The sequence below is a fragment of the Branchiostoma belcheri genome, unplaced genomic scaffold, assembly GCF_001625305.1.
Source record: "Branchiostoma belcheri isolate BF01 breed outbred unplaced genomic scaffold, Haploidv18h27 scaffold54, whole genome shotgun sequence".
Taxonomy (NCBI): domain Eukaryota; kingdom Metazoa; phylum Chordata; class Leptocardii; order Amphioxiformes; family Branchiostomatidae; genus Branchiostoma; species Branchiostoma belcheri.
Genome location: NW_017804176.1, coordinates 858621 through 873927, shown reverse-complemented (window position 1 = coordinate 873927; position 15307 = coordinate 858621). Strand labels below are relative to the sequence as shown.

The window sequence follows — 15307 nt, the reverse complement described above, 5'->3', positions numbered from 1 at the left end:
CGTCCGTGCCAATAAAAGTAGCATCTCTAGGCATAATCGGAAAACGATGTCACCCCGTTCAGCCTGACATTTACAGAACCGGTCGAAGGTCAGTGACAAACTTAATCCTCATCTAGATTAATGAAAGAATTTCTACAATGGATCGAAAATGTTCCACAACGCTTCAAATAGCCTAATGGCCACATCAATCAGCACATGTACAGCAAACAAATTACGGGTAGGGCGTGAGCAACATCGACAGAATGGATCGAAAAACAAGACTTTTACGAAGGTAACAACACTAAAAAGGGCCGGAAACAGGAAAAAAACTAATAGAAAGTAGCATCATTTCCAGGACAAATCGACCACTCATGAGCCGTAATCCGCAGCCGGAGATGTGGAACCCCAGGTGGGCCCGGGTTTCTCGTGCGGTTTCCCCGAACTCACACCGTCATTCCACCCGGTGATTCAAACCTGGGGAATCCCGTGTTTTCTCTCACGATCTCTATGAACTCTCGGAGTCATTATTCCCAGTGATTCATTGGATGACCTGAATGGCGGTGTCTATTTCTGCCCCCATGGAGGCGGGTGTGCTTATGTACAGGTTGTTGCTTTTAGTGAAGAAGCTCAACATCTCGGCGAGGTCATCTGTCTTGTGGATTAGCACACTGCTCGTGTGGCGTATCTGCTGCAGCCAGACTTCCTCTGCGGTGCACTAAACATTGTTCCAACACTTACAAATATCTCCTCTTTGTTTGGATAGCGAAATCCTCTCGTCTTGAGACACCAATGTTGTCACAAAAGGCTTCTGGTATTACACTTCTTTGCAATCGATTCTGGAAAGTTATTGTATACATTTTAAAGATAACGTGTTGGAAGGTCTACATTATGACTTCATAATCATTTAAACCACTATGTTTCCCGCTGTATCACAGTACCCCCATCTCTGTCAGACGACACATAATTTTTCAAGATGACACTTTTACAATCGCCTGAAAACATACTGGTATCTCTGCTATACATATCTAGTTTATCTCCATCAAGTGTCTTTAATAAGTCTGAATTATAAAGTACAACAAAACGTTTCATAAGAAAAGACGCTATTATGGCGATTATAAGATGCGGAAATGTTTCCTTACGTGCGGAAGGCTACGGTGGGATTACAAAATGTACTTAGAGACGTTCAGTGCAATCTCGGCTAGATGGCTGCCATCAATAACCAGATAACTCCGCCCTGAACAGGAAATCGGTGGATTGATGGAGGAGGGCCCTCCCTCTCCTTTGTACAACACTATTTCACACAGCGGCGCAATATACTACCAGCAAATCTATGCTTGGCGTTTGTAATGTTTCCCTAAAGGGCACCTATACGTTATTTTGGCACTATCACAGACATCGGTGCAACGCATTATCCACAAATCTAACACATCCTCGGCGCTTTGTCATGTTGTCCTAAAGGGCAGATATACATTATTTATCTTCCTGTTCCCGATACCTTAAAATAGCTCACTTTCTTCGAGTGTCAGTCGCAGGCAGTCAGAAATCTTATATTATTTGATAATTACATTTTTTGAAAGAGATATTTGTCGTGTTGTGTGTTTTCATCAAAACGACCAACTACACCGTTATTCCTCAGTTACTTTCCTTAACTACTATTACAAATCAACACACCCTATTACAAGGACAAATATGCCCTTTTCAATTCAAACAGGTCATCCCGTGATTCATACACATACGACAATTGGTATAAACGTGCCTTGATCTAGGCTTCAAACAGTAACAAGTACACTTTTAGATTTTAGCTATTCATTAATATTTCAGAGTTCCGACGACGCGGATGATAACTCAGGTACACCCATCAGCCTCATTACATTCCGCGTGCGTTGTACATCCATCTCCCCACAAATATACTGCTCCCCAAACAGTCATACTGACAATTCTTAATTTCATGGATATTAAATCGCAGGACGTGACAGAATATCTGCTGATTTGCTTGTTACACATCCACAGATATTTTACGAGAAGGGAGAGAGGGACTAGTTAATTATACAACTGTCATTGACTGGTTTATAGACTAACCTATTATATTAACCCAAAAGGTGACTTTCTTATAGTTAGAGCTGGAGTGACTAATCAGATTGAAGAAGGTCTAACTAGCTCTAACATTAATCTCGGGAATCCCAAGTCATTTCCTTTTTCGTCGCCTTGCTCGCGGAGGCTGTCTACTAATTTTCTGCAGCTGGACTGTTCTGGACCATCACCCTGCCTCACATCGGTTCCCCACAGCGGGTTCAACCTGGTGTCGATGAAGCAATGACCTCGTGCTTCAACAACAGCCACGTTTGTCTGCATATAAATCGATCTGGCAGCACTTTTCTGCTAGCGGCAGGGTCTTTATCGTAGCGTCATATGATAAATAATTCTCAAGACAGGAGGCGCGTAATGTCTTAAAGACGAGATGACTCTAATAACGCTGAAATACAACATTTCCTGAGGACCTTACAGGTATTATTCAATGAACAAAAACACACTCGTCTAATGTCAGGAAACATCGAAGCTTGCAAATCCTCCTTTCAGTTCTTGATTTCTGCAGCCAGCCGACTTTAACATGGAAGTCCTTTACTGTTCATAATAACTCATGCACACGAAGTTCTTTAAAATATTGGTCCTTCTTGTACATGGAGAATTTGAAGTACATGTACTGACCGGATGCAGGTCATCTGCAGCTTCAGCAGACTGTATCATTGAGGTGATGTACATAAGACTCCTTTACACAGATACATATACACGCAAATCACAACATCCCTCTCCCTCCCACACACAAAGCCCAGGCCACCACACACACACACATATATCCCTCATGGTGTTCAACCAGGTGTCACTAACGTAATGGTCTCATGAATTTACTCCGGTCGCGTTTGTCTAGTACATAAATACATATGCATTGATTTTGTTACATTTTCTTGGCATCAGGCAAGGTTACGTAATGCCACTATATGAATCATTCTCAAGAAAGAAAGCTCATGTCTTGTGAAAGAAAAAGACCCACTCATCGTATCGAAATAGTTGTTCTTCTTGTTGTACTTTGAGTTGAAGTACTAACCAGATCTAAGGCACATCAGTGGAAGCTACACTTTGAAGCTGCAGACTCTCACGTGACTTTCTTTCTTCTTGAACGAGTTCTCCCTGATATCGCTGAAGCCATATCCTCGCGCCTGACGTACAGACACGTTTGTCTGCATATATATCGATTCCGCTGCACTTTTCTGCTTTAGGCAGGATTTTTCCGTGGCGCAATATGACAGATACTGCTCAAGACAAGGGGAAGTCCATGTCCCCAGAAAGAGACCAGGTAATGCATATGATAATTCCAATGCCATGGCCTTGCCACACGTGAATCATCGTCCATATTGGGATTTACATGTAACCTCCTCGCCCACCAGTGATCGGGCAGTAGGATCTACATGAATCGGTTCCACATGGCCGTTCTCCCGCCAACCTTTCCGCCCCGGGGTCGGAACTAAACCCCTTCATGCCGCGGCTCGTAGGCCGATGCCCTTTAAGCCGCCACCCTCATCGATATAGCCTCCAGGCGGTCGAAGAAAACCCTCTCTGATCTGAGAAGATCTCTGGACCGGCGCCAAGCATATTCTAAACAAGTTAAAATCGAACTCAACTTTATAAAGAGATTTTGCAAGATTCTAGACGTTAAAGTATCAGATTACAATTGATATGTATCGGGTTACATCTGCCATCTACGTACTTTGGTATCAGTTCACACCTGTGAACCTCAGGATCACTTTACAAATCCTATGTACGTTTCACTGTCAAGTTGCACATTCTATGTCGACAGGTGAAGGCCCTATAAGACATATTCTGGACGCCTGTAGCTTAACCTGTCATTTTAGGATTTGTGAAACCGCTGTGAGAAAATCCCCTTCTAGCTGTTGGATACATGCATCTAACCAATACCCAGGCTTTGTCGATAGAAAAGACCAAAAGCGAGCATTGGAAATTCATTTATGACGTGAACTCTGTTATCTATGGGGCAAACACGAAGCGTCTGCCATTGTCCCATTGTACCAGGGGCGTCTGTATAAATTACGCATCATCCTAACTTCAGGAGGTGTCTACCACCTAGATTTCGGCTATGGCCAGAAAGCCATGATCAGGTAAAGAATCAAAACAGTAACAGAACAAAAAGTTAACGAACTGTTCTAAATCTATCTATAAAATGACTGTAATGTAGTAACCATTTCAGTTAACATATACATAATACATGGATACGATATGTCGTACTTACACTGCACGTCCAGGATAGTCCAGGCGACCTGAGGTTGAACGGTTCCCGGGAACCGCTGGTCCGCCCTGCAGCTGAGGTTCGCCCCGTTGTGCCACTTCGTCAGCAGCGGCACCAGGAAATTCACCTCCACCCCGTTCCCTGACAGCTTCGTGTCCGACTGGTTATGCTGTACCGTACCGTTGTACCAGGACAGGCGGGGGAGGGGGCTTCCTCCCTCCGAGCGGCATGTTAGCACCGCCCCCTCCCCAATAAGATGAGGGTTGGAATTACCCGTTATCCTGGGTGGTTCAGGCGGCGGCACTGCAAATGGAGACGGAGTAGCAGTGTTATTAAAAAGTACAGAGTGTCTTAATGAGCCTATAGTGGGGAGGGCAAATCCATTTGCCATTGATTGCCGCTATTTTGTTAAACCAAAGCTGATTATTGCCGCTTATGTTTCCAAATTAGGTGCCGACCCCGTTTAAGGTGCTGATTAAAGGTGCTGACTCAGCGGCGATGATCTGTCTCCTGTGGATCAATCAAAACCGCTACATCTAATCCTGTCGTGATCAATTCTGCAGTGCGGTCTTAATCTAACCTCCAGGGAGATAATGTGAAGATACTGTCAACTGAGCCGGATCAGCAACAAGCTGCTCACGGGATTGTCTAAAAACTATTTCATATGTGGTGGATTAATAGACACAAATATCTAAGAGAATCTTGGTTTTAGGACTTATGTGTATACTTTGTAGTATTCAGCGCGCGTTAACATTTTGTTCCATTATGTTGAATCTGATCATCAAGAGTATGATTATGTATGTGTGCATGTATGTATGTTGAATCATTATTTGATTAATTCATAATCTGGCTGCTAATCACGCACGGGTGCACACATTCAGGCATTGTCCTTGGATCTGACAATGAAGCACTGAAAGAAATATGTTCTGCAGATTGGAGCTCGAGGGTCTCCTCCATTGGGACTGTAGTCGGGCAGCCTGCGTCCAATTAGTAGCGCAATGATGTATTTGTTCTTAACAGACTGTCACTGAGGCAAATTTGTTACCAATCGAGGGAGAAGAAAATAAACATAATAAGAGTCCTTGGTAACTCATTGCCCATTGCCTTGTGCACATTCACCGAGCAAAACAGGGTCATCGTTGTTGGACTATCTGGGTCGATTATTCCAAAGCAACATAATTCATCAGCATGAAGTTTCGACTTTGTCTTACTTGAAGTATTGTTCTAGGTTACAATTTGACCTCTCTCTCTCGATATATTTTCTTCATAGTAAAGCTGATAACCAAATGCTGCCAGGAGATCCCTTCTGTTGGCAACGGGACATCATCCAACAGATGCGCCTCTCATTACCAGTCAATACAACATTAATATCACTTTACTAGACAAGCGTTTCTATCCCCAGATTTGTTACTAATTTAAGGAGAAGACGCTTTTAGTAATAAACATTAATCAGTTGCACATTGCAGATTGTTGTCTCCGCCTCATTTTAACAGTAAGTCCGAAAACGATCTTTGTTAAAAACAGCGGTGCGACATATTAGGTTAAGAGACTAATGGATTGTAAAATGTGTTTATTTCTTTATTGCGCTGCAGGTGTATGAAAATTAATAGAAATTTTAACTGAATAGACTAAGAGCAAAATACTTAGTGTCGATTAACTTGCTCATGATTTCATCCTTCTTTGACGACCTGTTTTGATCGCAGCAGGTGTAATAAGTTAAGAACCGAGTATGGAATACACGTACAATTTCCTCCACCATGCATGTAATTTTTATGGCATAGACAAAATAATTGCTGCATGTTTCCCATCGATCTCCATATTTACAATTAGCAAAAAGACCTCCTGAATGGGTACCCCACGTATTGTCGATTAGAGTTGCAGTAATGTCACTTCCCTTAATGCGCTGCCAGTGGAGAGACAAATTGTTACTAATCGAAGACGAAGAAAACTCACGTAATGACCCCACCGTGGCTCATTGCAAATTGCCGCATTCTCGGCTTGACATCATAGGGTAAGTCATTCTTCTTTGGTAACCTTTGTTGATCACAGCGGTACAAGATATTTCAGATGGTTCCTAGGGGGTTTCCGGGGCAATATATGATATCAAGACGAAATGTTCAGTGCGAGACGTTAATAGTGTAATTTAAAAGCAGTGAAAGACATAGTCATTTTCCCTGCAGATGTTCAGACAGTGACAGAAAGAGATATAGGGTTAATAGAGGACTGGGGAGAGAGTTAATAGAGGACGTTGTCAAAGTGTACCCTTTACACATTTATCTACTAGTTTTAGCACACAAAAACTATCCAACTTTTCAACCCGGAGCATCGACGTATTAATCGTAGCAAAGTTGGGTGCGCCCTATCTGAGGCTTTTAACAAAGAAGTCAAACTCCACAAATTCGGATTTATAAAACCATTCATCACGAAGCAGCCTGCTGTTTTCACTGCATGGTATCTGCTGTATCCATCACTTATTATTACCTTGCAATTAGCCCTCGGGCAAGGATATGCCATAATGTATGTCCAATATTTACAACTTCCCAGCCCCCTTAATATACTTCTCTAGATTGTGAACGCTGACGTCCAAGTTTAGGCCGCCCCACGGGGGATCCATACAGATATCACCGACATCCTCCATAGACATGGCACTCATTGACCCCGAGACTACCCGATTCCTCAGGTTACGGCCTCCTCCGCCCCAGGGATTACTACAGAAGTGGAAGCCCGGACTCCATTTTACGGAGGCTTTACTCTCCTATCAGCTTTAATACAGCTACAGGCCCGGGTATCTTACGGAGACGACACAGAAGATGGGAAGCATTTTTCTCCTTCCTTTAGCGTATCAATAAAGATTTCTCATGGCCTTGGCTTGCCTTCCTATCAGCCTTGAAACATCCACAGGTCTCGATAGAAAGCGGAGATAATATGCATATTTTTTCTTTCCTCCAACGCATCAATAAAGATTTCCTGTGGCCTCATGTAGAGTGCGAGGCATTTCCTTTGTTACTAAGACAGAAACATGACCGGAATCAAGTGAAGATCATCATTCTCATCTTGTATCGAAGATTGAGACCCTTCTTACCGACCTTTGGCCAGAAGCATACCTGGAGGTCAGGCAGCATGAATAAGAACAGCAGTGATCTGACTACCAGGGATGATCCGTGCCAATATCTCATGTCCCCTGCAGGGTTATGTCTTCAGACATGAAATATTACACGGCTCCCCAGACCCCAGCAGGGCGCAGGGTAACGGATCATGCCTTGTAAGCTGACTCGACTGATATCTTCTCCGGCTCTGTCTTTCCTGGTGAGAGGCGGCAATGCTAGGGAATACGCAGTAGGTAGTTGGCATTACGGTAGGCTAAAGCCACCATTGGCCTAAATTACTGCCTTATTCTGCTGTTTTCCGGGTTTATGTGTCTTCCAGTACTCTATTTTGATGACCTTTGGCTCGAATTCAAAAGACCAATGAAGCAGAGAAGGTGGAAGTCGGTTTTGGTTCATAAAAAGGTAAATAAATTTTTGTTGAGTTTCGCTTGAATGCTAAAGTTCAAAAGAGCCTCGAGACAGGTGATATCATCAAACGATCTTACGAGAACGTAAAACCTCTGTCCGACATCGTAACCCAGACAGATCCTTTTGTAACTACCCGACCAAGCATTAGCAAAATGGCAATTACTTTTGACGAGACCCGCTCAAGTTATATTTTCAGGGGAGCATCAAAGTTCCTCATATCTTAACAATCTTAATGACTTACAAAATCTCCCTTCCGACATCGTAACCTACATAGATTATTCTGTAGTTACCAGACCGAAAATTGGAACGACTACAAAGTTCCTCTACCGTTATCACGGGGCTGGAAATGCTACCTGCATGAGCAAGTTAGTGCAGGTTAAAATCAGAGATGAGCCGAAACTACACTACACTGACCTATGTTTAGTACAGGTATTTTCTTAATGTTACCTGCATCAGTACTGGTATGCAGTAATTCAAGTATTTCAAGTCCTGGTTATATATATCTCACAGCTGTAACACTTTATCTGTTATATCTGAAAGATGCTGTAAGGTAATAAAGCTGACCTTTGTCGCGACGTCACATCTTTACGTTTGGAAGTTATCAGCTGAAATATTGCTGATTATGGCGTTGGTGGCTTCTTTTACGTGTTTCTCTTTTGTGTTTTATGACATAGCCCATACTCAAAGGGCAAATATAGTATCGGGAGATGGTTGACATTTTTTGGTCAACAAACGCTAAATCATAGTTTTGTTGCTATGATTCTCTTCAGCAGTCAGGTTCAAAGGAATAATAATGTCAGTGATATCCCAAAACAAACTTAACGACGCGCCAGTTCTATCCTACACAGCTTATACTGTAATAACCCACCTGGAATTAGCATGGCTACAAAGTGTCCTTTTCTGACATGAATAGCTGTAATCTCCCAACTGGGAGGTGCGGATAACGCTGGCGGGCAATAAAAACTGGTCCACGTCGTAACGCCACGTGCCATGGTCTTTATTGATTGAAATTATCAGCCTAATTCTGCTTTATTTCTATGTGACGTCCATTGAGGTATTTTGATGACTTCTGCTTCATGTTCAAATTGTTAAAACTGGGAAAGAGTTAACAGTTAAAATACGAGTTTTTGATGAATACAACTTTAGATTGAATTTTGTTGAGTCTCGCTTGAATGCCAAAGTCCCAAGGACCATCAAGTTTTGTGATATCCCCAAACAATCTCACCGACGCCACAAAACCTCCGGTCGGAATCGTAACCTATATAGATTATTCTGTAATTACCCACCGAGGATGTGCAGGGCTACAAACTTTCCTCCTGTGTTACAAGAGCACAATAAAATTCGTCATTGACATGACATCACGTGCCTTTAGTCTTTATCGGTTTGAAATTATGGCTTTAAGTCCTGTCTTTTTTGTATATTTTCCATCAGTCCCTGCAATACATGTGGCCCCTTTGTTAAGGTTAAGAAAAAAGTGAACATATTTCTGGTATAAGATCATATACATTCTTACGTTCAAAGTAGCCTCAAGACTGGTGCTATCTCCAAACAATCTTAACAACCCCTCTGTCCAGCATCGTAACCTACATAGATTACACAGTAATAACCCGGCCAGAATTAGCATGGCTACAAGGTTGCCTTTCCTTTGGTGACGCAGTGGAATGTTCCGACAGGGAGATGTGGATAACGTTGTGAGGTAATAAAACGTGTCCTCCTCGTGACGTGAGGAGAATCCTCCGCGCTTCAGTGGCTTTACTGCCACTTTTTACGGCCGTTAAGACATCAGACAAAACAGTAGATACTCCAGCAGTCTTTAAGTGCAGGTTGACACACCCATAGTGATGCTTCACTCCCGGTGGGGGTGTACCCAGGTAATCCATCACGGCAGAAGCCATGCAGGGACCGTGCCGGCAGTAGGAAGCCGGTCCCTCAGCGCAGGCCTCTGTCACATCGCGCGGAGACACGTGCCAATGATCTGCTTTGATCAGGCACGGTGAAAGGCAGGCGCGTGAGTTCCCTGATTGTGAGAATGAATGAGATTCTCTCCGAGTGGATTCTGACAGAATCCACTTGTCCTAGCCGTGTCGGGGGCATTACGTCTCTCTGCTCGGCAACATGAGGACCTAACCATTGTCTAGATTGGATTGCCTTTCCCGCCATCTCTCTGGAATGTATACATTAGATATCTGCTGTGAGTATATGGTTAGGATAAATAGATCCCCCGGGAGGTTGCTGCGTTAAGACCCGCTGTTGTTGCCAAAGGTGCAGGTGTTGGAGCCGCTGGAGCTCCTCGGAGACGATTTTTCACATTATTGCACTGAGAGGCATTTGTCTCCTCTGAGGTCTGCTGAAGACAGAGTACAATTGGAAGCTACTCCAAAACCTCCCCAGGCGCACGGAGACACACTGCCTATCCAAGGCTACAGGACATCTCTGCAATTACCCCTATCGTTCTCTGCGCCTTGTATCTGCTCTGTGCTCATCCACCGTGTTTCCTGATATCTTTCCTTCTATTGTAAAGTACGGTTTTGGCACTTAACACTCGACGGATTCGTATTGAATTTGAATAAACACGAGTCATGTCGTGTTTTCACCCGTTCTGAAAGTTTAATAGACATTACTGTGTCATATGTTCATGATTAGGAGTACCCAAGAGCAAAGCCTACTCTTTATCTGCTGCACAAGGCAGCTGTTTATTGATGGACTATTGCTTCTTCAATTACAGTCAAGGAACGATTGTTTTTATTATAGTTGTACATGCACTAGCTACTAAAAATAAATTTAGTTTGCAACTAATTTAAATTCAGTTTGCAGCCAAAATGTATACTTTCGACCCGCAAACCTCTTATGTAAATGAACGTACGTTTCAGGGGTTAACACGTCGACAAGAATCCGACATGTTGAGTTATTGGGCAACAGCTGACCTTATTTCATGCAATTTCAAAGATATGTCATGAAAGGTTCTGTAAATCCACAGCAAAATGATGACAAATGGCTGTTAATTTTAGATTTCCTACTTTTCAACGATTTTTCACAGCCAGCCTTCCCCTATGAAAGGTGAGATTGGGTGCGGTATTCCATCATATTACAACCTATATCCGCCATATTCCGTCATGTCGTACAGTTTCCTGGCGTACTCAAAGGTATAAACTGTTTGACTTTCCCATTATATCCGCATAGTTTGTACTGGAAGTCTTTCTTAAGAAAATCAAAGTCATTACGTATTCAAGTAACCTTGCCTCGTACATTTCCTTGTCAGCGCTGATTGTCAGGTCTATTGGCCTGCCTATGTTACGTGCACAATCAGATGTTTTTCCTGTTCGTATGACCTCGGGCTTAAGTCGATATTGCTTGCACAGGCATTAGCTCTTCATCTTTTACCCTAAGATGTGGGGATCTCCTTTGATGATATTTTTGGATAAATCTGGAAGGCCATTTGTCTACAGAACCTCTAATGGTCCCCTCTCCTGAGCTTATGAGCTGAGTCGTCTTTGATCAGCGTACGTCACTAGCAGATTTATGTACAAACTAACGAAGAGTGCTATTTGGCAGACCTCAAACCAATTAATTTAGTTGTATCTTGTACACAGATCTCCTTAATATCATATGAGTCTCTATAAGCGTGTCTCTAGACGTTTGTTGAAGGCAAGGCGCTCCCTTGGCCCTAACCTGATGGATCCGCCTATTCGGCCCGACAGCTGATGCTTTGTGTTGGCGTTGATGAGCTTCAGCAGTGGAATTACATACATGTACGAACCGATGGTGGAATAAGTAGCAAGATGGACTCCAGCCAAACAACATTCCCAAACAGCAATCTGTGAACCTATGATTTCGCCACTTTAATGCAGCCCCCAGCTGGCGCCCTTTTGTTCAAGCTGTTCTATTCCTTCCGTTTTCCTCTGCACTTTAAGTTGAGGTTAAGCAGCGTTCTGGGAGAATTATCATATGAGAAATGATTGGTCCAATGGGACAACTTTGCCGCCGCCTCCTCCATCATCGCGGATTACTCTAATCTCTGCAGACCTGGGAATACGTCATATCATTTCCACATCACTATTGAAGGATTTGCTTTCGGACGCTCCCATTCGAGAAGACATTGGCGTGAGTTGTGGGTTGATTTCTGTCTCTGTAGAGAGAAAGCTGACTCGGCCAGACCAGGGATGGCTCAGCTTCCCTCCCCACAGCACCTGCTCAGTGTTATCCGTCATCCCAGCGCGGCCGGCTGGTGTTCATCATTTCCGACCACCTAATGGTTGCCTCGTCCTTGTGGGATGTGCATTTACATATACCACAAACAGAGGAAATTGTTCTGCACCTTGTAAACGCCCGTTGCTATCAAGTCAGACTGTTTAATCATGTCCCTATATGTTTTCTTGTAGCAGGTTGAACCAGCGGGCTCTAAACTCCTGGAGATGTATTAGTCCGTACCTACAGCATCTCCTGTCAGAGATGTTCATCAGCTAGGACCACCTAATGGCTGCTTTGTCCTTCTGGGATGTACATTAATAACATAAACGAAAAGCAGAAGAGTTTGTTATCGCCTATCTACACATTTCTCCTTGCCATCAAACGAGTCTGTTTATTGATATACCCGGAGTAACCCAAACCTAATATCTCCTGCCCTACAGCTAGATGTTTTAGAGTTTACCATGGTGAGCCTCATCTCACCTTTTGGCAGGATTTTTATTACAGTAAACACCACACGGGGAGCATAGTGTTACAGCGAGCTAAGGGCCGGAGGTGCATCAGCCACTGCAGACAACACCTGCTGCTCCTGTTGTTCATCAGGTCCAACCGCCTAATGCCCGGGCTGTCCTCCTGGTCGGCCCATCTAACACTCCCCGACAGCTGCCCGACTCTGCCCATCGTCCCGACATGAATAATTTACACCCCAAGCCGCAGCGGTCCACATTCGGCCTCTTCCATCTCCTTACAACAAAACTCGACACAAACAAACCCGAAGCCCTGGACACGGCCGGGTCGGGGCGGCCACGGAGCGGGATAATTCGGCTGAGATCTTAACCCATTGCCGGGAATGTACGACCTTCGGCGGGGGGATTTCGAGATTTTAGTTATTGATTGCCTGCCTGTAGTAACCTAATGGAGAGAATATATCAAGTACATCCATGTATAAAGGGATACAGCAGGCAATAAAACCTGTACTATCCACGGGGTATCCTTTACCTCTCCCTAACAAGAGCAGACATGCCGCTAGGCTAGCGCCCTGCTCGCCGTACACAGGCTACTTTAGTCAGAGATACGGTCTGCTGTGATGCTCACGCTACTAATCCCCGTCTTCAAACGTATCTGCCTGATCTCGGCGATCATGACTAACTTGTACCGGCTCCTCCGACGCTTTACAGCGCCAAAACGAGTAAGTGGGTATTAGGATGCACCTACCAACGAAAGCTATTGATCGAGTAATCAACGTGTGAGATTGTAGCTCGTGGATTGCGTTCACCTGACCACAAATAGGGATTATATCAGCAAGGATATTACAAAGATAAGGGATGTTTCTCACGCGATGACGGCTGCTTACCCTTCCCGTGGGGCCGGCTCCCTGCGGTTATATAAACAATTGCTAAAGGTGGTGTCCCCAGTGTAAACACTGCGGAACGGAGGGGAAGGGCGATATTATAGTGTTTATTCCTTATTCCATTACATATTTCACACTACAGATTGTGGTGACGAACTCAGGCAACGCTACTATTATTGCCCCCACCCCATCCATTGAACTAGAGCAAGATAAAATGTACATGCAACAATGAAAGAGAATACATTGTATCATGAAACAGATGACAATATGGAAAGTGAGATAAGCAGAAAGTCTAATTTCAGAATTACATCCAATTTCAGAAAAATGAAGAGGTATAATGTTCATCGTATTAATCACGGGTAAAATAAACCTACTCACATGAAGAAACGTTTACTTCCAGGTAGATGCGTTTGAACGTGCGGCATAATTTGTGTATCAGATTACAGCTATCATACAGGGAATCAGCCCGCGACAACGGCACAGATCCACCCACACACTATTGAGATTGACATGTGGGATTAAACCGACCACAAGGTAGAGCCCCTTTTCCACAATTGAACAGTTTTCAATGCAAATTCCTAAAGATCAATCACAGTTCTTTAATCACAACATTTCTTTGTATCAAGGAAGAAGGCAGTTACCGTTTAAGACTATAATTATCTAGAAATATTATATCAGGCAACAATAATGGGTTGACTGTTGACCAGGACTACATCTTTGTTGTCAGTAATTCACAGGTGAATGAAGTACGTATATTTTACTTCATATTTTAAAAGACGGTGTTGCCTTTTCCTTGACGTCCACCAATCTGGTAATAAATATTGTTGTGATCAAAGAATACTTTGGCTTACTGCACTACATGGTTGCATGAGGTTAAGATTCTAGACACCGCCAAAGACCAAGTGTATGTCATTATTGCATTGTTGACATTCAAAGCCATAGATGTTGACAAACGATTTGTACTCACCGACAACCGTTAACTTGGCATCCCTGCTGACTCCGTCCACAGAGAACACACTGCACTGGTACTTCCCCTCGTCCTCCAGCCGGGCGTTCTGTATCCTCAAGTTAAACTCCCCTCCTCCCGTGTCGCCCACGATGGAGTAGCGGGAGAGCTCGTTCCTCACCACACTACCGGCCGAGATGTGGCGAAACTTGTCCTGAGAAGCCCGGTTGTACCAGTGCCAGTTGACCACGTCCTGCTCGGACAGTCCGGACAGGGAACAGTTCAGAGTCACGTCGTGGCCGAGCAGCACAGCTGTGGACTGGGGCACCGTCCTGTACACGGCAGCGTCCGCTACAAACACAGGCAACACAACAACTAAGAACACGGTCTGATACAGGTCACATTCCATCCGGGAGGACCGCATCTATGTGTGAGGTAAGAGGGTTTGAGGTGTGAGAATCCGCGGGAAGCGTCTCCACGCGACCATCGCAGCGGCAGGAATAACGTTTGCAACACCGTACTGCTGCCTGCTCATGCCGAGCACGTCTGGACCCGTCCACCTCACGCCGCGGGGAGGGGCAAGGTGGAAAAGTGCACCGGCAACTGTGGCAGACTATTGGCCCCTATCTTGTAGTTCATCCCATCCAAGTATTACTAATCAGTGCTTCAAACCTGCAAAGTTTGAACCGGGAGGGAGTTTAAAACCTGGAATGTTGCATCCCTTCAGAAACAAATGTTCGTACACGGGAATGTTCAACTGACCGTGAAACTGTGGCTATTTTAGAGACTGCCCAGCAGCAAATATCTACAAAGCTAATCGCCCTTAATATGCTTATAAATGTCGCTTTTGTAGGCAATTTTGCATTGCTGGTTTTAGATGGCGCCTGACACGCCGCTAAGGCCAGCTAATGAATAGTAAATGGAGGCGGATGATGTTCAAAAGAAAACCGATGCTCACGTGTCGCGAACCTCTCATCAATGATTATTGAAAAATCGGCCTAATCAATCATAGCGAATCGTGACCAAAGCGA

At 44.1% G+C, this 15307-nt stretch overlaps 1 protein-coding gene across 1 annotated transcript in view; it reads right to left on the bottom strand.

The window, feature by feature from the left end:
* The window catches only part of LOC109481196 (hemicentin-2-like), a 43324-nt gene extending 28572 nt beyond the window's left edge, over positions 1-14752 (bottom strand). Inside the window, exons 1-2 of the mRNA XM_019783724.1 lie at positions 14298-14752; positions 4283-4582 (exon numbers count right to left, since the gene is read on the bottom strand). Coding sequence (XP_019639283.1) covers positions 4283-4582; positions 14298-14700 — 703 coding nt within the window. The 5' untranslated portion in view covers positions 14701-14752. The remainder of the gene's footprint in view (positions 1-4282; positions 4583-14297) is intronic.
* Positions 14753-15307: the final 555 nt, after the last annotated feature.